A 22,747-nucleotide genomic window follows, 5' to 3' on the forward strand; every position below is an offset into this window, starting at 1 on the left:
ATTAATTGCCCCCACCAGCCTCCCTTGGCCTTTACGCCCATGGCCCAGGAGCCCCATTTCACTCAGATGGGGCTGCCAGGGAAGCACTTTCCCCAGCCCAGCCTGTACTGGCTACGGCCGTGCTGCTGCTCAGTGCCAGGGGCTGCGTGCCCTGGGCTCTCTGGGCCCCGTGCTGCCCCACTGCCCCCCCAGCCTCAGGGTGCCTGTGGCTGCCCTCCCCAGGGGCTGCTGGCCTGCACTGCGCACCAGCCCATTGTGTGTAAGAGATGATGTAGGTCTGGGAAGGGTCAGTGTCTAGCTAATGACTTTATATTTCCATGTGCCAAAATATTTACCCTTTTGCCTTTCAGAAAGAGTTTGTAGTGGCTGTGAGGACCGCTGCTCCATCCAGATCAGGCTGGGATGTATGAGGCTGCTGAGTAGTGGTGACCTCAGTGAGCTGGAGCACATAAGGATTGCTATTTTAAAAAGTTATGGTAGTTGGGGGATGTTAGTTCCTCTGAAATCCAGTTTTAGCTTGCATGTGATGCTTTGTAAAGATTAACATGTTTAAATTGATGTTTCTTTGTACACTGTACAATATGATCACTCCTGATGTTTTATCTGAACCACCTCCCCCCAGTCTCCGAACCCAGTAAATCCGAATGCTCATCAGCGCGGTATGGTGCTCTGTCCAGATCACGGTTCAGTGTGGTGCTCCATCCAGAAAGAAGGCTGTGGGCACCAGCTGCGGACATTCTTTAGGAGTGCAGAAAAAGCCTATTTGAAAAACTGGGAAAAATAACTTGGCAAAGCAGTTGTTAGAACGGGATAACTGACTGACGTTCAGTCTCCTGCTTGTGACATTTAGAGGAAAGAAGAGGAATGGGGATGACTTATTTTTGTTCTGAACAAGGAGTATTTAGCTGTGCAGTGTGAAGGAGAGTAAGTGATGAGTGATGTGTTGTTATTTTTCTGCTGTTTTTTTTTTTTTATGGCTAATGGAATGATTTACTGTAGCAGAAGAGAATACTGGAATCCAACAGGATGCAAATCACTTTATAATATGCTTTATGGCATGAACTATGCTGCAAACGTTGCGGAGATTTGAACTGTGCCGATAAATACTTAATTCTTCCTGTTAAGACCTCTTAGTGTTTACTTCTGAAAGATGCAGTCTGAGCCCTGCGCTCAGGTTTCGTCCCCGGCTCAGTGGCCACCTTTATGCCGGCTGTGGTGCCGCAGCTCCGTGGGGCTCTGCCAGCCCCCACCTCGCGCTGTGATTTGCACCGAGCACGGAGCTGGGGCTGTGCAGCGGGGCAAAGGGGCTCGGAGCTCCGCTTTCTGCCGGGAGATGGAGAACGCTTTGTGCCCTTTGAGTCTAGGGCTGTGCCATCAGATGAGTTTTTGGAGGTCTTACGCTCCAGGAAGCCGTGTTATCGACACATCTCGTGCGATTCCTTGCTTACGCGTGCTGCGTTCTTTTACCGAGGCCCTCGGCACCGTGGCTCGCTTAAGCGAGGTTCCAAGGCGCGAAGGCCGGCCCGGAATGCCGTAGGTGCGGGGCGCCGCTCGTCGCCCCGGTGCAGTTGCGCCGCGGCACCTCGTCGGTCTGTGGGGGAGCGGCGCCCCCCCCGCACCGCGCATCCCTCGCACAGGCGCGGCGCGCGCCCCCCGAGCAGGGCCGCGTGCCAGCGCCCGCCCGCCGTCCGCGAGGGGGCCGGCGCGCGGCGGGCGGCGATTGGCTGCCGGGGCGGCGCGCGGCGGGGCGGGGAGGGGCCGGCCCTGCGTGCTGCCCCTGCGTCCGCTCTCCCGCCGGGCGCCGCGGCGACAGTTACTTAGCGGCCGTCCGCGGGCGCGCGCTGCGGCTCTCCGCCTGCCGGGCTCCACCGCCACCGCGCTCCGCGACGCAGCCGCCTCCGGCCTCGCCATGAGTAAGGAGACGAAGAAGCCGTTTCGCCAGAGCGTGGCCGAGTGGCGGCAGTTCATCTACAACCCCAACAGCGGCGAGTTCCTGGGGCGCACGGCCAAGAGCTGGGGTGAGCGCGGAGCCCGGTGACCGTTACTGCCGGTACCGCCGGTACCGCCATCGCGCGCCTAAAAATAGCGCGGCGGCGGCGGCGGCGGCGGCGGGGCGGGGGGGGGGAGGAGGGCGGTCGGGAGGGGCAGGTGGGGCCGAGGGCGGCGGTGCGTCCCGAGCTGACTCACCCCCGCCTCCCGCCCCGGCACGCGAATGCGGCGAGCGGACCCGCCGGCTCCTCCCCGCCTGAGCCTTGGCGGGGCGCGGGAGCGTGGGGGGCCCGTGCGGGCCTAATGCCGCCTGCGGGCATCGCGGGGCCGCGATGAATGGGAGCGGGGCGCGAGCCGCGGGTCGGAGGCCGCCGAGCGGGAAAGTTTCCGCGCCGCGTTCTGCAGCGCTGGCGAAAGGACCGCCGTCCTGCGGCTCCGCGCCGATTCGTCCCGGCTCGGGGCTGCCGCGCTCCCCGGTTTCCTTAAGGCGGCTCCGGGAGGCCAGCTCAGGTAGCCGGCCCGACTGCGGACCGCTGTCTCAACCTCTCTCCTTGCAGCACAAATATTTGGGCTTTCCCAGCGTGTTTTCTCGTATCGGCCGGCCGTACGAACGCTTAATATCGGGGCGTTGCTTCGGCCCTCGCGGGACGCGTTTACCGAGTTGAGAAAACGCCGCGTCCCCTCCCGGAGTTCGGATGCGGCCGGGCTGCCTCAGAGCTGTGCTTACAGAACCAACAAGGCTCGCAGCGTGGCACCAGCGCGGCCGGGCCTTGACACCGCCTCGATGGATGCTGATGTCGAAATCCGAGGAGGAGCCTGGAGAAGGCCGCGCTCTGCGCCGCCGACGTCTGTCCGTCAGGAGAGGGCCCTGCTCCGACGTGAGCTGCCCTCCATTCAGATGGAAATAAGAGCTCGCGGGCTGCTCTGCCCCCTGCATAGCAAGGGAGAGGAAATTTCCACTCTGCTGGGCCCAGCCGTCCCCGTGCAGGCAGGTTTCCTCATGTGCGTGGGCTGCGCGAATGGGCGTGCGGTGAGCAGGAGGCTGTGACGGGCACAGGGGCCGTGGGCATGTCACTGATAGCTGGAACTCGAAAAACAGGGATCCTGAAACAACCTTCTTGCTGGGACCTGATGGATAAATCGCTTACAGTGTTGCCAGTCCAAGGCCAATAGATAACACTTTGTAGCAAATAGAACTAGCCGGTAATTGAGCTGCTATTTTGTTTCACAGCCAGCTGGCTAGATACAAGATATTTTTCTACATCCAGAAAGTGCACGTAGGCTTACATAGCGGTTTAAATAAATGATACTTTATTAGCTTTCTTAAGGTGTTTAGGTGATTGACGTGTGCTTTGTGGTGTAACGTTCCCTTTGGTACATGTGAAGAGGTGACTGTTTAACAACACTATTAAATGTCACTGTAATTTTTTGTCAACATTTGTCCTGATGTTTTGCAAGTAATATCTCGCGCTTATTTAAATTACCTGTCTGCGTATATTAAGTAAAAATAATTTTGGCTCTGTTAAGATGTTCTCGGGAGTTCGGTATTTGATGTCTTGATCCCCCTAGCATCCACAAAGTAGTGTTTCTTTTGTTTTGCTTTTAATTGCAGAGCACTCGCTGAGTGCTTCTGCTAGTGGAGAATATGCAGGATTCAGTCTCATTTCTGCTTTTGCATCGGTGTGTGCTCTGAGAGCTGTCCCTGTGGCTGCTGCTCCCCTGTGGCTGCTGGGCTCCCTGTGGGGAGGCGGGGAGGCAGGAGTGGCTCTGGCTGTTTTGCTGCCTGTCTGCTGGGCCGTGGTGTCTCCAGGGACAGCGTGGTAGGAATTCACTGGCTCTGATTCTTCCTGGCATATTTCTTTTGTTCAAGACAGTTTTTCTTCTGAAAAATAAGTGAAGAAATTGGTAAATAACTATTTGCTGTATGCATGTGTGTTGCCCTGGTCTAAGGCAGTCCTGGAGGCTGATCAAAATTGTGACCGCAAGTCAGTTAGCAGCTTTATGTGGCTAGAGGAAATATTAGAAATTAACGATGGATGACTTAAGTTTGTGAAGTTCTCAGCTGCAAGGCACACACAGTCCTTGAAACATCAAGAGAAGGAGTATCGGTGCTGGGGTTCTGCACAGGATGTAGTGAGCAAGGCAAAGAGAGGAGAACTTGGAGCACCGCCACAGGGTTCTTCCTGTAAGGAAGGAGAAGATTGGTATCTGCTCTACATGTAATGACAAGATGCTGTGCCTGCCTGAGGCTGCAGCAAGAATGCTGAGGGAGATCACGCCAGCAGTACCGAAGCTGTGGTCAGGCCTGTGATGTCATGTCAGGCCTGGCTAAGCCTGAAGCTACTCCTGTCAGGGTGTTCAGGGTAGAGATGATGTTGTCTTGGACAGTGTATAAATTCTGGCCTACTGGGAAGTATTGAATGTTTAGCAGTATCCTTTAGCAGTGCAGATAAGTGCTTGAAGTTAAGGCGTAAAACAAAAGTAACAAAACAGGGGATTCAGGTTTGCTTTGTTTGGTTTTCAGTGTGTTCTTGCTGGGATGCACAGCACCGAATATGCTGTCAAAATGTGTATGGATGTGTTGGTACAAAGCAGGTGGGCCAGAAGGCTGCCTTAATGTTGGTGGGAGTCACCAGTCACAGACTTGCCTTCTGCAATATCTCTAGTAGGAGCTGCTGAAGGACAATCCCAGAGACAAGGAAATCATGCAGCATGTAATGTATGCAGCCATACAGGCAATGTTTCGTTTTGTTGGTGCAGGTAATGTCACACAGTTGCTTTAAGGTCTGTTGTGCGTTTATCTTAATGCCCTACATATGACATGTAGGCAGATCTGCCAGGATGGTTTGTGCCACATTGGCTAGATGTTTATCGCTTTGCCATGTGATGTTCAGAAAGCCCGTATTTGTCATGGGGCTCATGGCCAGATTTGGGTATCTTGACCTTTACTAGAGTCAGACATTTTAATTTGCAGGGTGGATAACTGTTTTGTTGTTGCAATGAACTCCAGGTAATGCTGACACCAATGTGTTGGTTCAGAAAGAGCAGTTTTCCAGTACTGCAGAGTATGGATATGATTCTTGTGGTTTTCCATGTTGGTAGTGGTGCTCATCAGTGAGAGACTTGAAGGGTTTGACGCAGAGCTGTGCATGGCAGTCCTGCAGACCATGGAATGAGCTGAGCGGTGGCTGTGCTTGGGATAGCTGTGGAGAAGTGCTTTCCATTGTGAGTTGGGCAGATCTCATTTCCTGACAAGAAGTCCAGCGTGATGTGAAGTTATTTTGGCTGAGCTTCTTGCCAAGTGATGGCTTGTTCTTCGTGATTAGCTTAGGATAATTAGTACTAATTGGCTCACAAAGTTCAGCGTGCTTAGTTTGCTGCCTTGCAAGTTTTGGGTTTTTTTTTCCCCTGCCTCCCCATTTTTTTCTTTCTTTTTAATGAGGCAAAGGAGCATAGATGGGGTACTTTATTCTAATAGACAGTGTTCTGCAGTGTGCTTACAGATTAGATTAAAAGTCATCTTTCTGTGTGCATACAAGTGCTTTGCTGTACTGGGGGAGCAAGTGGTGTTCTCCAGACTGTGAAACAAGTAGAGTCTTCCTCGCCCTGCTGCTCCTTCCCGCTGCTGCTGCAGCACCTGGTGCAGCAGGGGGCTGTTTCCTTGTAGAGTTCTGTAGCTCTGCGAGATGAGACCAGAATGGGTTTAAGTTGATTTTGGAGATCCTGGAAAAGAGAACTGTCCAAAGATTTGGGGTTTTTTTTGCTCATTTTGTGATACATAAAGTGCATGGAGTATTCATCAGATCATTGCTCTGTTTTGGATTCAGTTGATGCAATTGTAAAGCTTATAGATAAAGCAAATTGCCAGTGTCACAAATACAGGAGCAATTTTTGTAATGGTTTTTATTGAAGAGGATTTGTACCGCTTGATTTATGCGTCTTTTCAGCTTCTAAGTAACCTTAACAATAGTTTATAATAGATGTCTAGCTTCTTCAGTAGGGAACAAGACTATTCCTGTGTTGTTTCAGGTACTTTGCTACATGACTTCAAATCACTGTGTTGTATATTGTGTATCAGTAGTTCCCAAATGTTTCTTGAATAGCTGATTGCTTTCATATCGTTGCAGGTTGGTAAGCAACTTTCTCAGCATGTGAAATTGATCAATATTAGTTGATCAAAATCAATATCCTCTAATGTTCAGCTGGTTGCTGCAGAGAACTTTTGTTATAGTAAGAACAATTTGGGAACCACTAATTACTATTGTATGTACACTGGATTCTTTCAGGAGTAATACAGACTCTTGTATCTCCTGTTGTCGTGGCCTTCTGGTGACAAAAGTAGTTTCTGGGGCAGGAGCTAGAGCTTAGGCTTCCTTCTGTCACCCCGCAGCAGACAGGACTCATCACTGGGCACTGCCATTTTTGCTTTTGTGTTTTCCTTTTCTATGGAAGAAAACTGCACTCGAACCTCTCGTATAATCATATGTTGGTGGTGGAATGTTGGGTAATGACTTTGATGTGCCATGTATCTTTGGCTTCCCCATATCAGTCTCATTGCTAGAATATTTGGTTAAAGGTGAATTTGTGTCATTGTGTTATATTTTTGGATAAGGAATGTTTGGAAGATGCTTTTCTCTAGTTGGTTCTCTGTGTAAGCATCTGAAGTCTTCAGTGCCTGAGCTGCCATTCTGCTTGACACGTTGTACGTATCCTGACTCTCAAGTGATGATTCTTAAAAGAGACTCACATGCTCTTTTTTTTTTTTTTTTAATTAGTTTTGTATACTCAGTTAATACAGCAATTTCTGTAGAATCTTCCACAACTTTTACCGTGTCTTACATCCAGACAGCAAATGTGGTTTGTCTTCTATCAGGAAATGTCTCCAGGTAAAGCTCAGTTTTAGAAGGCCATTTAACTGGTTATCAGTGCACACACTCAGAAGGTCTGAATGTGAATGAAATATGCTAACGTGAGTCCATTGGGGCAAAAACCAAATGATGCAAGAATATAAAAACTTGTCTGAAAACTGTTATGAAGGTTAATGAGCTTTGAAGTTAAGGATCTTTAAATTAGAGTTGTGCATCATGTCTCAGAGAAGGACAAAGTCCTCAGAAAATCCTGAGATAGGCTGAGTCCCCTTCATCTCTAATGTAATATTTTAGCTTTGACCCTATTACCCTGTCTTTTTAGTAAACAGCTTGTATCCAGAGCCACCTCTGTGTGTGCACAATGACAAACGGGGTGAGAAAAATAAAGAGAAATTTAAAAAAATTATTGATGACAATAATTGTCTACTCATTTTCCTATGGTGTTCTCACTTAACAATTTGTAGCAGCTCAGCAATGGACAAACACAGGGTTGCAATAGACAAACTCCTGCAGGCTTCCCTCTGGTTTTGGTGTTTCAACAGTGCCTGTTTCCCAGGCACGTTGCTGGATCCCTCGGGTGGATCTGTACAGCAGGTGGACATGCTAGGCAGACTTAGGGAAAGTCAGAACAGAAGGCATGGTGTGCTCTCCGAGCCATGCGACAGAAAGGTTTTTCACCTTGAGAAGTCTGTTTTAGGAGGAAGTGTGTGTGAATAAGCACCGTGTTGTGTGGAGTGCTCTCGTGCACTGAGCGTGCTACTGAATCACCTGTTACTCTCCATTCCTTCTCCCACTGGATCAGGAACAACAACTTCTCTTCGTTCAGATCTTTCGTCTCCCCACCGCCCCTTCCTTTCCAGCTGTAAAACTCTAATTCCCTTGAACAAATGGAGCTGGAGTGGTCTGCTTAGTCTTTTTCATTCGCTTCCCGTTAGGGCCCAGAGTGGTTTCTAATGCTTTTCTTAAAGATGCCAAAATGCCAGATCTTACCCTGTGTGAGCCAGAAAGTACAAAGAGAACTTTCCAGCACTGGGCAATATGTCTGCATGCCAGGGACACAGTGGCTGACAGCTACCAGTGGGATCAACAGGGGTCTTGTGGAAAAGACACCACCAAAAGAACAAGCGCTGTGTTGCTTGTTTCCTATTTGTATTTTCAAAATAGATCAAGGAATTAGCTGAAGCAAAAATAATAATTCTACCTTTTCTTTACAGGTTTGATCTTATTGTTCTATCTGGTATTTTATGGCTTCCTAGCAGCACTCTTCACATTCACAATGTGGGTTATGCTTCAGACACTGAGCAATGACATTCCGAAATACCGCGACCGGATTTCCAGTCCAGGTAACTGTGTATTTATCTCTTCATAAACTCAGTTCTGGTTTAACAGCCAAGTTTTACTTGTGACTTTGTTTTAAGTAGGAACTGCCTATGAGAAACTGTCAGTTACTTGAAATTTCAAAGGAAAAACTCAGTGTGAGACACGTTATGTATAGTATAAGTTCAGTCGACAGCTCTTTGTGCATAGAGGATAACTGTTGCATATTTTTCTATTTGATTTCTTCAGTTGTGTTTGTCAGATGTTTTGACTGCAATTTTCCCTCCTCATCTGGTCACTAGTCTGTTGTGAAAGTGGGATCATCATCTGACCATCATTGCGTTAGAACAACTGTAAAGCAGTTGTGTTGGATCAGATGGAAGGCCACCTGTGATAAGTATTTGATACTTCAAAGGGAGCAGGAAGGTTTTATTATGGGGTAGTCTGCTCTAGAGTAAGGGCTACAGTGGGAAGAGTTTTGGCTACAATTTTCAAAGTTTAGGTTTTATATTAGTTGGCTTTCAGCAGACTTGGAATGTCTGCAGATTGCAGTGGTTGTTGACCTGTCACATAGGGATCCATTGATAAGGGAGGGTGTGGCTTTGCGGTGAAGTCAATTACATGTGATACGTAGGTGCCACTAGACACGGGGCCTTGCTGCTCTGGGCTGGTTCAAGGAGATAAACATGAAAGTAAAGCGATTCTGCACAAATAAGAATGGATAATGAGAATATTGGGGGTGCTATTTTTTCTTTGTTTCTGTTGTTTTAGATTTGTTTATATATATCATGTGTTTGTGTGCTGGAGCAGAAAGGAGGAGTTGTGCTGTGAAAGATCTAAAAGTTGCTTTTACCTAATGCCAAAGAGATTTGTGTCCTTCAGATTCTGTTCCATATGAATGTATATGATTTGGATATGTAATTTAAATGATTGGGCCACGTGAAAATTTGGTAGATCTCAAATCCTATAATTTGGTTTAGGGACCAAGTTTATATAAAAATATCAACAACAAACTGAATTCCTGTGCAACGTTAATAATTTGGTGAAAGTTAAAGTACGTTTTTAAATGACTTTTTCATGTTTCTGAACTCCAAGCACACAAAATCCAGCAACATCTTGCAACTGCATTAGAACTTAAAACGAAACAGTAATCATTGTGTGAGCGAGTAGCAACTGGGCCTGTGTGACAAATCTCTCTGGATTTTGAGCAGGATTTGCTTTGATGTGGTATTCAGGCCAGCTGTAACAGGTGTCTTCTTGCCACATGGGGTTCTTAAGGATCCGTACAGCTCTTTCAAGCTAAGAATGGGTGGAATTCTTGAAAGAACAACAAAAAAATAAGTGATCCGTTTAAAAGAAGTAGCTCACTTGGCCATTTATCCTTCTTCCCATCTCCTCTGTGATAGTCAGAGTATTGGTAGTGAATAGAGCTGTGCCTAGCTAGGACACAATTCTGACCTAATGACATTTTCTCTCTTGCAGTTTGGGTTACTAATCCTCCTTTGTTTTGAAATGTCACGGAGGATCTTTGTTTAGAGAAGTGCTTATCCCACAGTTAGTTTTTAGCATAGGAATTCCTAAAGTATTTCTGAATTTCATTTTTTAATTAATGATAGCTTTCATATATAAGTAATTAAAGACAATGAAATTGCTTGTCTCTGTTTCAATGTTTTGCCTTAACTGTGTCATTTTTCACTTGCAGTGAAACATGTCATGCTCCTGGCTGTAAAACTTTAATAAATTAAAAACAAAACCTGGATGGCGTAGGTTAAAGGTTTTTCTTGTGTTAAACATATTTGGAAATCTCACAGATTGATTGATTTTGTAAATGGTATTTGACTTGTAACGTGCACTGGGATGTAATAAAATCAATCAAATCCAGATGATTTTGAAACATTAAAAAAAAAATCTCTTGGAGTTACTGATGACTGTGATCTGTTACTGTCCTTATAATCTTAAGTCAAAACTGCTAATTCTGTTCCTCCTTGAAGGCTCCATATCCTGCATCTCTCCTGGTCTGTGCTTCAGTCCTACAAATAGCTGTTTCTGCAGACATTCCATCGTAGTCTCTAGGCAGACTGTGACAAACCAGAATTGGAGCAGTCCTTTCCTCTTGGGATATTTTTGAAGCTCCCCTGAAGCAATGAGTCTGTTCAAATTACTGTTTCATTCATTGATGACTCGTTTAGTTACTCTGTCATATTCACTTTGAAAAACAGCACCTAAGTCTTCCATTTACAGTATAAATGTATGTGTGTGTATGAATATGTATGTATATATATAACTTGTATGTATGTGCATACACTACCAATAAATAAATACACACACTCACATATATATAAGTAATAACCTCTCCCAAAACACTGTGACTCTTCAGCCCTGTTGCTCATTACCTTGTGTTTTCTTGAATCCCAGCTCAGTCTGGTGCTCTGAAAACTACTAATGGTGAGAAGTAATTGGCAGTAAAAAATGGTATTTTTAATTTATGTCCATCAGAAGCATTTAGTTGTGGCTTTCCTGGAAACAATTTAACTGCTGCTGATGTAGAATGAAGAATTTGATTATTATTATTTTTTGGAAAGCCTACTGAAAGATTAAAAAAATTGTTAAATTTGTGCATAATTTTAGAATTTAAAAGGTGCTTGTCTGTGATAAATACATAGTGCATGCCTTTTTATTTCCCAGTTTAAAGTATTTGTGGTAACTTCTGCTATCAAATGAGAAGTCCAGTCAATTCTGTAGGTGAATCCTTCATAGACCAGGGCTGCTTAATTGCGCTTGCTGAATGCTTTCCAAGAGCTTACTCACTGATTAACTGTGGTGCATTAAGAATCCTTCATTAAGACAAATTCTCCAGCTTTCTCTTTCTACTGCAGTGTTGTATTTTTAAATCTTTATTTTGTATAAAGAAGGCCTGATTTTGTTTTTATTTTTTAATGTCAGGTGATGAGGATTTTGCCTTAAGCTTTTATTCACTTGGGAATCTGGTTTTAATTAGTTTTGTCAGATGATAGGAAACTACATGGCATCCTAAGGAGGTGCAATTAGTCACTGATGCAATTGTACTGCTTCTGTTGTGCCAAATTTGACATTGATCTAACCATTTTGGTATTCTAACCTGAAAGAAAACTAATGTGGTTAAAAACAAACAAAACACACAACGCTATTTTGGATAGAATTGCAGTCTTAGATCTCAGTTGTAACTGAAGAAATTATTACCCTGTACCTTATTTTACCCATATCCTGGGAAGTACAGTTCGGCTCTTATCAAGAGGCCAAACTCCATGTCACTGCTTCTTTCACCCTCCAGTGCAAAGCCTGATTTGAGCATGCTGCAGCCATTCTCTTGCTAGCCTTGGCCCTGGTTTGCAGATGGTTCCTGGTTGCAGCACTGGCACCAGGAGCCAGCCAAGGGCGGCAGATGGAAGGCAGCAGCACTGCTGTGCCGCGGCTGGGAGCAGCCCTGACTGCCGCAGGGCCAGTGCAGGAGGCTGTCAGACAGCTCACCATGGTTAGCACACTCCTGCCCATGCCCAGTGACACGTGTGCAGTGGCTTACCATGCTCTCTGGTATTATCTGTGAAAGACTACATCTGATGGAGAAGGAATAAAGGAAAGACTAACTGGGTGTGTTTTGTTTGGGGAAAAAAAGTGTAAGCCATCTTTATGCATTATAAAGTTGGTTTTGGTTGTTGTTTTTTTTTTAAATAAGAAGCTTTGTTTCTTGTGGGTGTCTACAAGATTAATACTGTTTTTCTTCATTCTACATTGCCCTGGAAGTGATGCCTCCTATTTATTATTTGCATGGAAACTGCTACAGATACAAAGAGCACAATAACACTCACTGGTTGATAGAACCAATTCTCAGCTACAAAGCACTATTTTTCAATGTAGCCAACACCAGTAGCCGTGCATTTTTGCCAGCTATGACCAACAACCTGTGTGTTCTGTTCATAAATATTTGTACCAGTGGAGATGATCCACTGCTGCCCCTGCTGAAATACTACGCACTGCCTCACTGTGCTCACATCCGCTGTTGGGTCTCCATGAATGTGCAGCAAATGTCAATGGATGTCAGTGGGTGCAATTTCTTCCATGTGGAGAAATTCATTCATGCACTTCCATGCCATTCTGTTGGGCTGTCCCTCTGCTGCCATCTGTTATGTGACAACAAAATGTAATGGAATATTGGTGGGAAGGTTCGGCTTCTGCTGCTGTACTGCCAGCGCCCACTTCTGACACTGTGGGCCAACATAATAAAATAGGAGACATTACTTACAGAGCAGCCCTCAAATCTTGTCTAAAGCATTGATGCTTAATTTTAACTGGATGGTTTCTGCGTGTGGCTTTGGCTGTTTTTATTTTTTTTCTAATTAGTTTAACTTGAAGGATATTGAAAATGTGAGGTGAATCGGTAAAATTAAATGGAAGTGATTGAAGTTTCTGATTTTGCTGTTTCTAATCAGTTGGGTTTGGTTTGTGAATTGTAGTCACGTTGGATTGAATTCAAGTCTTAATTCACATAGAGTGGCGTTGATTTTTAATACCTGATTTGAAGCACAAACTGCTTTCCAGTTATGTGGAATACAGGGGTGACATCAATGTTTCTTTTCGCATGGGTATTTTTCAGCTTGTGGATGTGAAATTTGAGTAGGTTAGAGTGATATGGGGATGAGAAGTTGTTTAGTTCTTTACTTGTTCTATTTCTTTTTAAGGGCTTATGATTTCACCAAAGCCAGACACTGCATTGGAATTTTACTTTAACAAGAGTGATGCCCAGTCGTATGCAGAATATGTGTCTACACTTAGAAAATTTCTTGAAAGTAAGTTACTGATAACCAAGCAGTTTTGGAATCTTAATGTTTGGTACATTAATTTAATTTTTCACTTGCAGTTAGTAATTACTAATGAGAACTGATGAAAGTTCAGACTTACTCTAGATAAATATATATTTAAGGTATGTAATTTACAGAAAAATGTAAAGGTAACAAAAAATTACCCCTATTTGACAGAGAAACTGTGCCCCTCAAAAGTTGTAAGTTAGAATTGAGGATGTTCTGTAGAATCACACCTTTTTGCATGAGATGCTTTCTTAGATACACAAGCTATGCCTGAGCCTATCTGGGTTGGTAGTGGTGGTACTATCTGGAAGCCTTGAGTAGGTGTTTCTTTCAGAACCCTAGGGAGGGTGTTCCTAGGAAGAATGTTCTTTTTGATGCTGGCCTGCTTCCTGCAGTACAGTGAGTTGGGGAATGAACATTTATTACCCTGCTTCTGTTTTATCTTATGCTTAGGTATCTTCAGGGAAAAAAATAAGATGTGTTAAGGGGTGAATAGATGAGCACTTGTGATAATATGATCCACTTGTTGGTGAAACTCGAGCAAGAATCACTTGTGATTGTAGAATCATAGAATGGTTTGGGTTGGAAGGGACCCTTAAGATCATGTATTTCCAACTCCCTGCTATAGACAGGGATACCTCCCACTAGTCCAGGTTGCTCAAAGCCCCATCCATCCTGGCCTTGAATGCTTCCAGGGAGGGAGCATCCACAGCCTCACTGGCAACTGTTCCCATGTCTCACCACTCTCACAGCAAAGAATTTCTTCCTAATGTCTGGTTGAAATCTGCCCTCTTCCAGTTTAAAGCTGTTTCCCCGTGTCCTTTTGCTACCTGCCCCTATAGAAAGGCCCTCCCTCGCTTTTCTTCAGGCCCCCTTCAGGTATTGGAAGGCTGCTATAAGGTCCCCTCAGTGCCTTCTCTTCTACAGGCTGAATAGGCCCAGCTCTCTCTCTGTCCTTGTAGGGGAGGTGTTCCAGCCCTCCAATCATCTTTGTGGCCCTCCTCTGGGCCTGCTCCAACAGCTCCATGTCCTTCTTGTGTTGGGGGCCCCAGAACTGGACGTTACTATAACATCAGTTATGCGACCTGATGGCAATATAGAGATGATTTAATATTAGCTATTAAGATACCTGAAGCTTTTCTGTGTGTTTATTTAGAAAAGAATTAACATTCCTATTAAAATACCAATGGAAAAATTGTTAGTTTCCAGGTGAAAACTTATTTATATTTTAATATATATTTTAGAATTATGTACCTAAATTAGTAATTATTGATATGATCCTAAAAACAGGACATTATTTCTTCTGAAATACTTTGTATTCTTTCATTTGACCAGAATGCCGCTTTTTTATAAGCTTTGAGAAGGGAAGCCTTTAAGGTGAAAATGGGAGACACAGCCCTTTGAAATAACTCTCTAACAAAACTCCTAGAAAAGTAATAACTGTAAATCAGCTGCTTATATAGAATTACTGTAATTTTTGTCTACTTCTGTGCTTTAGACCATTGGTTTAAAAACTATTTTTATGTTTTGTAGCATATGATGATTCGAAGCAATCCCAAAATATAAACTGTACATCTGGAAAGGTTTTTGATCAGAATGATGTTGCTGTTAAAAAAGCATGTCGATTTAACCTCTCTGAGCTTGGGCAGTGCTCTGGGAAGGAAGACAAAACCTTTGGCTATTCTAAAGGAACTCCCTGCGTGCTTGTGAAAATGAATAGAGTAAGTGACTACTTGTTTTAAATTTCATTTTTAGTGCAGGGTATGAAATATCACTGTTGAAAAGGACTGAAATACGAATTCAATTCACTTCTAATTGTGTTTTAGTTCATGCCTGTATTCTAGAAATACAATTAGAATGTCATGGATTCCATAACTCCTAACTTTGCAGTGTGATGAAAGTTGGACTGAATAACTGTTTGACTTTTCAGTGATGTTATGTTTCTTGAACAGTTAATTGTTTTGAGCCATTAGTTTTATGTGCTTAACGTAAAATAAGAAAGTGGTTCTGGGTATGGCTGCTATTTGAGCTTTAGCTTAACAATACTTTACATCTTTATTCTAAGCCAAAATTGTCCTTCTTAAACATAATACTAGACAGATGTGCTCCCTGTATCAACTGTGTTATTAAATGGGAGAAAGTTTGAATCTGATCTGTATAGCTGGTGAGAGAAAGGTCTGTGAATACTTTAACTTTCTCTTTCAGATAATTGGATTAAAGCCCGAAGGGGAACCATATATACAGTGTACATCTAAGGTCAGTTCTGAACGTGGGAGATAAATGTGAAGTTAATTGTCCTTGCGATTGAGATGAAAAGTCAATGTAAATACTACTGGAACGTTTATTTCACTGTGTTCTGTTAGGCTTTCTTCTCTTTTTCTTGTTTTCATCTTACTGTTTGTCTAGTTTAATTTTATTGTCTTTAATTTCTTCAGTATAGTTATTAAAAATACTGTCTTTTTTGTTCTTCTGTTTTAAGATGTATTTGAGCTACCTGATTTCCTACAGAGTTGAGGAAATGCATAGGTGTAACTTGTCATATTTATTTTTATTTATTTAGTGTGAGTTGTGTTTTGTTTTCCCATTTCATAACCTATATTTTTATTTTTTTCTCCATGCTGCAAGTGCACCTTAGACAATTTTATAAATGATGGGTAAGACAAAGTGTGAAAACTAACATTGTTACCGTTCAAGTAAAAGTTGTCTTCAAGTGAAATATAAGCAACTTACAATAACAGCTAATCTATAGATATTTGTTGTGTACAAAATGCTTATTCAGAATGTTTTAAGGCAATTATAATAATTACTTTTGACTTGTGCATATTTCTCCTAGACTGCTTGGGGAGCAGTGAAAGCCTTGGTAAGTTAGTAGCTTCAGCAAGGGACAGAGTCATGGCTCTTTGAGTAGGCTGGGGGATTTCAGCAATTGATGGGACAAGTACCACAGGTTCTTCTGCTTCCACTAAAGGAATCTGTCGTGGGCATAGGTTTTAATAGTTCACTTCTGTCAAGCCTGTGGAAGTTTTGATCTTCCCATGACAGTCTATTGCAAACAAAGTTGTGTCCATTCTTAGAAAATGTTCGGTTGGAGGAATTTCTCTAGAATAATGCAGTTGGGTTCTTCCGATGTTTACTGTTTATCTTTCTTCTTTCCCTTCTCCAATTTATCATTTCTCATATAATATCATATCCCAAATCAGACACAAGTTTTCCTCTAGCTGAGGCAATTAACGACAGAATTTTTTCCTCTCATCACATCAGAAGTAGTTAAAGTCACCTGAGGTGAATTTGCCATTTCTAATACTATTACACTGAGTCCTTGTTTTGTTTTGCTACTTCAATCTTTCTTTTTAGTTTTTCTGTTGCTTACCCCTCCTCCCATCCCATTTGTTGTGATCATTATAATGGGATCAAACTTCAACTTCTTACAGCTTGCTGTCATCAGTGAAGGAACTTTCTCTTACATCTGCCAAGTTCTTATTGAAACACTGAGCACAGGCCAGTCGTCTTTATCTCCACCTAAAATGTCTGGTGATGTGCTAAGAACACTGCACATCTATAAGCTATATGTAAAACACTGAGGATTCTTTTTTATGTTAATGGTATTTCTTCAGCTTTCTTATGGATGTTCTATGAGATGATGTTGAAAGCTATAATAAGCATATGTTATGATGAATGTATAGTGAGGTGCATCTGCCACTGTATTTGAATCTTCCCTAAATACTGGCTCATAGCAGGAATGATGTGTAGAGGTCATTTGTCCTTCTCTGTTGTTTCTCTTATTCAGGGTGTTTACTGAGCCTTTAAATTGATGATGTGTTCTGTTGTTGCAGAAATCCTAGTGTCGTGTTCTCTTCACTGTAGGGAAGACCTTCTTTATCTACTATTTTTAACCCGTGGATCTGCTGTTGATCAATTAAAAAATATATAGTATTCTCTATAGTTTGAATTTTACACGTATTAGGGAGAAATCTGGGGAACTGTCTGCCTTATTTTACACAATCTGACTTCTAAATAATATAAAAGTAGCCCTTAGTTGTGAGGGCAAGTCTTTTACGTACAAAAGAGAGTTAATAACTTCTGCCTATAGATTCTGCCAGCCTTTGCCATATGAAACATCATTAAAATTTTTTCGTATGGAAATTAATATTAAAAATTCCCATTCTTCCGAGTTTTCTTCTGTGAAGGGACTCTCATTTCTTCTTCCTGTGCTTTCCCCGTGGGATTTTTTTGAATAGAAAAAAATAGATTTGCGATATCAAAATCAGCATGCTTCATAGGTGGGGTTGCTCCCCACGCCTCTGGCCTGTCATCACTGTGATTTGTGTAGCTGAGGGAAGTTAATGTTTGCAGTGTAAGGCACTAATTCCAGCTGGTTCTTGCTCCTGCATCCAGAAGGAACTGATCTGTTGTAGACCTAAGTGTCTCCTCAAAGATAAACTAGCTAAAAAAGGGTTGTACTTTCAAGAAGTTTTAAGGTCAGCATTTTAGATCTTTAGTCTGGGGCTAGAGGTGTGCAATTTCAAGTGTGCTGGAACACCTTGCAGCAACATTCTTTCATGTTGGAACTGTGTAGGCTGAACACAAATCTGTACATTTGCACATTTTTTTTAGATGACAGAGAAGACAAATACAATTAATTCTTAATTACTTGCATTTCTGCTGTTTAGAGATCATCCTCACTTTGTATTAGACATCTTTTTCTAATTTTCAAGAATGAAGAATGTTGTGTGAGTGAGATCACCTTCCTTGCAATTGTCATCATAGCATCTGATTTACCCTTTTTTGTGTGAAAGAACTCTGTTATTTAAAAGGCTCTACTGATGGATATTGCTCTTATTTCAGTACACTTTGCTTTAAACTGCACAGTAAGTCTAAATGGATAGGTACAATATCCTTTCTTCTTCACCTGGTAACAAAAAAGTCTTTCACAAGTTCTATCTTGGGTCTTGGTACATTATTTTAATGTCTCTGAAATTACTCTAAGACACAGTCCTGATAACACCTTTGTGAGAGAGGTAGAAGCCTACCTTTACCTGTCCAACTAAGTGGTCTGATTTTAAGATCTGTTGGCTGACTGCCTGTAAATCTTTGTGTCTGTGATAAGCAAAAAGATGTGATGCTCATGGATTGGCTCTTGAAACTTTTTGGCAGATGCAGCTAGCTTAGCTTTTTAAAAAATATATCTAAGGATTAATTATCCTAATTATTAGATTTTATTATTTTTAATTTTAAAAATGCAACGCACAGCATTTGCATGAGAAAGGCAGCTGCATGTTCAAGAACCTCTCTGCTATTTTCTTGATAGATGACTGCCTAAGTGTTCATGAGTGCCTGCACGCTGCTTGAGAAAGCTCCGCTCCCGTTTATCTTATGTTATTCTGTGTTCTGGTTTTGTAACTATGATTTCAGAAATGTGTTTCAATAATGAGTATTTTCAGCTGCATGAGCTGTAACTAAAATAGAGATTGATGGTGATCTGCAAAGAATTCTGCTTAGCAATTAAATTTGCTTACTCAAGGTCCAAAATATCTGATAAATGTATACTGAGGATTTGCAATAATTTAGACTTCAAAGGAATAATAATCTGACTACATCCTAAACTAATGTGGTATTTTCTTTGGAGTAGAAGGAAATATTCTTGGGCTGTGGATTATTATCTGTTGTTTCTTGATCCTCATTTGTGTTCTTCTTTGCTGAAGTTTATTACTGCAGTAGTATTCTGAATTTGTAGCGTGACTTTTAAAAATCGGCATGGTAATAACAGAAAAATGAAAGTTACTAATGCACCTCAAGCTTGTGAATTACACTAAACAAGCAATGATGGTCTGTAGATGTATTTACCATTTTGGGGGTGTTCTGTAGCATTGCTCTCTATTATGGCCATATAAAGAGCTGTTACAGAAAGTTACTTTAGATTCGGGCATTTCCTCACCACTAGAACTTGCAATAATTTGCTGTCCTTCCCAGATACACAGCCCCAAAGTGTATTATATCCATGGAGATGCATTTGTCATTACTCTGACAGCGTGTGTCTGGGACAACACGGTCATACGTGTAAGATCTGCAAAATGTTGTGTATCTTGCAGGTTGGGTTACTCCTTAGAAGTCATGCAGCAGCTCTGGAGGCAGTGTCTTGCTACTGGATTTGGAGCAGTAGGGAAAATTCTAGCGATAATGGCTACAGATGTGTAGAGTCCCTTCTGGTGCAAACTCTAGAAACAAGATAGTTTTGAAGTTTGGTTTCCTTTTAGGTAGCTTGTATTTCAAGGCTAGCTGAACAATCTATGAATCAGGTGCCATTGTGGAGGGTTGGGACTGTATTGTTTCAAATCCGAAGTTTGAATTTCTATTTAAAGTAAAATTTTCATCTTGCCTTATATATGGGTATGCTGGTGCTTCACCAAAACATACAGGCTTGCTTGTGTGTACATGGGATTTTAGCTTGTATATGTGATTTCTTTCTGTCATATTCATTGCAATTTGACTTCCTTTGACTGGTAAGGGGAACTGTAATTCAGAGTGTCTTGATGTGATTACTAATTTAAATATTGCTAATAGTAAGCTTCTCTGTAGCAGATGCGTGCAGCATGTAGCTGTTTGCCAAAACTTCATCTATTTTGGAAGTTAGTCTATTCCTTTTTGGAGTGTTTTTTTTTGTTGGCTTTTTTCCTTTAGGGGAGTCTTGCACTTTATCCTTGGATTATAATTCTTATTTTGTATTAGTGTTTATTCAAGCAGATAGTAACTTTTAATTTTGTTGTTATCTCCAATCATAGGATCCAGGCGCAGTTGAAATAAATTATTTTCCTTCAGGAGGCTTGATTGACTTGATGTACTTTCCATACTATGGGAAAACCTTGCACGTAAGTATGTCTTACTGATGGTCATCTTACTAAATATTCTGACAGGGAAGTCTGAAAATGTTAGTGAGGTGTACTCCTAAGGAATAGTGCTTAATGAGATTAGAGAGATCCTTTAGCAGATGTAAGGAAATAAAGCAGGCACTGTCCTAATGAGTAAAAGGCTGTATAGTAGCACTAGTAAGGACACCTGCTGTTTCTTGGTCACTAATGTGTTCTGGAGGAAAAGACAAAGAACCTTAACTGGTTCTTTTCATTTCCATGCGGTTTCTGATATTCCGCCCATAGGGTTTGTGTACAGGATATCAAACTGTAGCTCAGCATGGTATTGTTGTTTATATGTCTGTATGGCTCTGCAGTCATATTCTCTGTTCATTCTGCTTAACGAAGAAGCACATCAAGGCAGTGGATTATATTCTGTTTTACTATTATTTTTAATTTTTTCTTTGCTTGCTCCCTTATCCACATTTTATTCTAACTTAAATTTTATCGTCTTGAACACTTAGGTTTTCAAAACAAAACAACTATTTTATCGACACAGAATACATAGGGTTAAGACTGTAGTTTCTCTTCAAACTTAAATTTAGCTAATATTTTCTTTTCTTGAAACAGCTTGAGAGAACTATGTACAGAAAATCTGTACTTTTTATCAAATGCAAAATTATATTGCCTCTTGTTGGCCAAGTTATTTAATTGTGGTTGGAAAACTTCTTTGCTGTTCACCACTGAAGATGAAGTGCTCTCCTAATGTGAATATTTTTAGGCCTGTAGCATGCTACAGTAGTTGTTTATTTCCCTGAAGTGATTTTGGTACTAAATTATTCATTTGTCAGCTGTTTTTTCCAGTGTACTCTACACTTGCAGCAAGTTGATGTAACTTTTTTTTTTAGTCTTTACTTAGCTTTTCCTAATGAGGAAGCAGTTCTTCTTCAACATATGCCTTCAGCTTATTTGCATGCAGTTCTAGGTCTTCACTTTCACAGCCAGAGTTCTTGAATTGATAAAGCATATGTTTTCCTAGATAAAAAAGATTTGGAAAAGGTTGTCAGCTTCTGCTTCCGGTAGGCAGACTCAGTATGTACTTTAACCCATCCTGGAATTAAAGAATAGTGAAAGAGCATTGGTTCTCTAAGAAATGCAAATTATAGCATTGTTAGATCTTGATATAATTTCTGCCAAAGATGGGATGAAGATCTTTCCTGATAAAATGCTTGTCTTATTGCTATATTGATTGAAAGGTGAGATGAAAAGAAAGCAGTTAAGTCTGGCAAAACTCAGTGCTAGTCCTTATTTAGGTGATTAAGAAAGATCTTTTGTTAATTAATTGATATTCTCTTTTGGAGTATGGTTCAATGTCATTTCATGCCCATTCTGTCTCGTGGGAGAAGATAAGATTTGCTTGAGGGTTTGTTGCTTACGTAAGACACAGTTCTCACAACATTAGTATGTTGTAGAAAAGAAAGCAGCAAGAATAGATTTGAGGTTGAGTATTTAAACAGGTCTCAAGAGTCTGGATTGAATTGGCTATACATCGAAAATTATACAGCATATTTGTGCGGAATTTTTTAATTACTTTATTCTGTAAAAGAGTTAAGAGTGTATGACTACTGTTGTGCTGGGGTAGGAGCTGTAAAAGTACTAGCATCTCCAGAATGCTTATTTCCTTTTTGCTTCTCTGCATGATAAACACAACTGCCTGACCTGGACAATGGACCTGTTTTCAGAAAACATGTAGTGTTCAATGAGGATGCTGATTCTCACCCCTCTCCCCAAGCATTTTGTATTGAATACTGTCATTAACTCAAATTAAGTGGAATATATTGATTAAAAAGTAATATGAAGAATGTGTACATGACCATCTTCTAACTGGAAAAGTTAGTCCTATCCCAGTCAGATTGGGCTTTGAAAGGTTGGATTCATAATTATCTTTTTTTCATAAGTGTTCTGATAGACTAAATGTTAATTGTTCATGCTAATCATTATATTCAGATCACTTATTCCAGTATCTCAAATGTTTTCCCCATCTTTCTGTTTACTAGGCTCACTATTTACAGCCTCTAGTGGCTGTTCAACTAGCGATTAACTCCAACAGTACCAATGAAGAAATAGCAATTGAGTGTAAGATCCTGGGCTCACCTAATTTAAAAAATGAAGATGATCGTGACAAGTTTCTGGGACGAATTGCCTTCAAAATTGAGATGACTGAATAGCAGGAGAAAAAAGTTCTCCACAAAGTAAACGTTGTGTTGTCTGTTTTGTATCAGCTGGACATGCCATTCTAGGATATGAAACCACCTTGGAGAATGTTAAGGTGGCTTATGGCATTCAGGGTAGCATAATAATATGCTTCCAAATCATATGTTTGAAATCCCTCAAAATAAATGCGTATCATGCTTCTGCCTGCCCCATTGGAACAGTGTACAGACCATAGTTATGTCATAGGGACCTGTAAATAGCTGTTTTCAAACACTTAATAATGGTGACCTTTGTCCTGTTCTAAAATGTGGTTTTATCCCCCAAGTGAGTGTCTTAAGCTTAATGTGCTGTGCTATGTAAATATTGTATTGATTTAACACTGGTTTAACTGTCATATCTCAATGCTGACACAGTTATAGGGATAATTAATAAATGGTACCTGATTGACATAGTGATTCTTTTGAAAGAGTAAACACCTCCACATAAGCTGTGTGTATGGGAGTGGGTGGGTGGATGGATGCCTGTGTGGAGATGCCTTAAATTGTAGATTGGTTGGTGTGGGAAAAGTAAAATGGATTTTAAGATGGTATGGATTTCAGAAAGTAAGTGCTCACCTAGTACTTTCTTGTGCTTGTCACTGTGCAAGTATTGTGTACTTGTAATACCTGGTAGA

General features: G+C 41.7%; 1 protein-coding gene across 1 annotated transcript; it reads left to right on the forward strand.

Moving 5' to 3' along the window:
- Positions 1-1,909: 1,909 nt before the first annotated feature.
- Positions 1,910-22,088, forward strand: ATP1B3 (ATPase Na+/K+ transporting subunit beta 3; the record flags this gene model as incomplete). Its single annotated transcript, XM_079539582.1, has 7 exons — positions 1,910-2,018; positions 8,072-8,200; positions 12,890-12,997; positions 14,549-14,736; positions 15,221-15,271; positions 19,795-19,881; positions 21,918-22,088. The coding sequence occupies 7 exons, from the start codon at positions 1,910-1,912 to the stop codon at positions 22,086-22,088; spliced, it is 843 nt and encodes a 280-aa protein (XP_079395708.1).
- Positions 22,089-22,747: the final 659 nt, after the last annotated feature.

Source organism: Tetrao urogallus, assembly GCF_951394365.1.
Source record: "Tetrao urogallus genome assembly, chromosome: 9".
In the NCBI taxonomy this organism is placed as follows: domain Eukaryota; kingdom Metazoa; phylum Chordata; class Aves; order Galliformes; family Phasianidae; genus Tetrao; species Tetrao urogallus.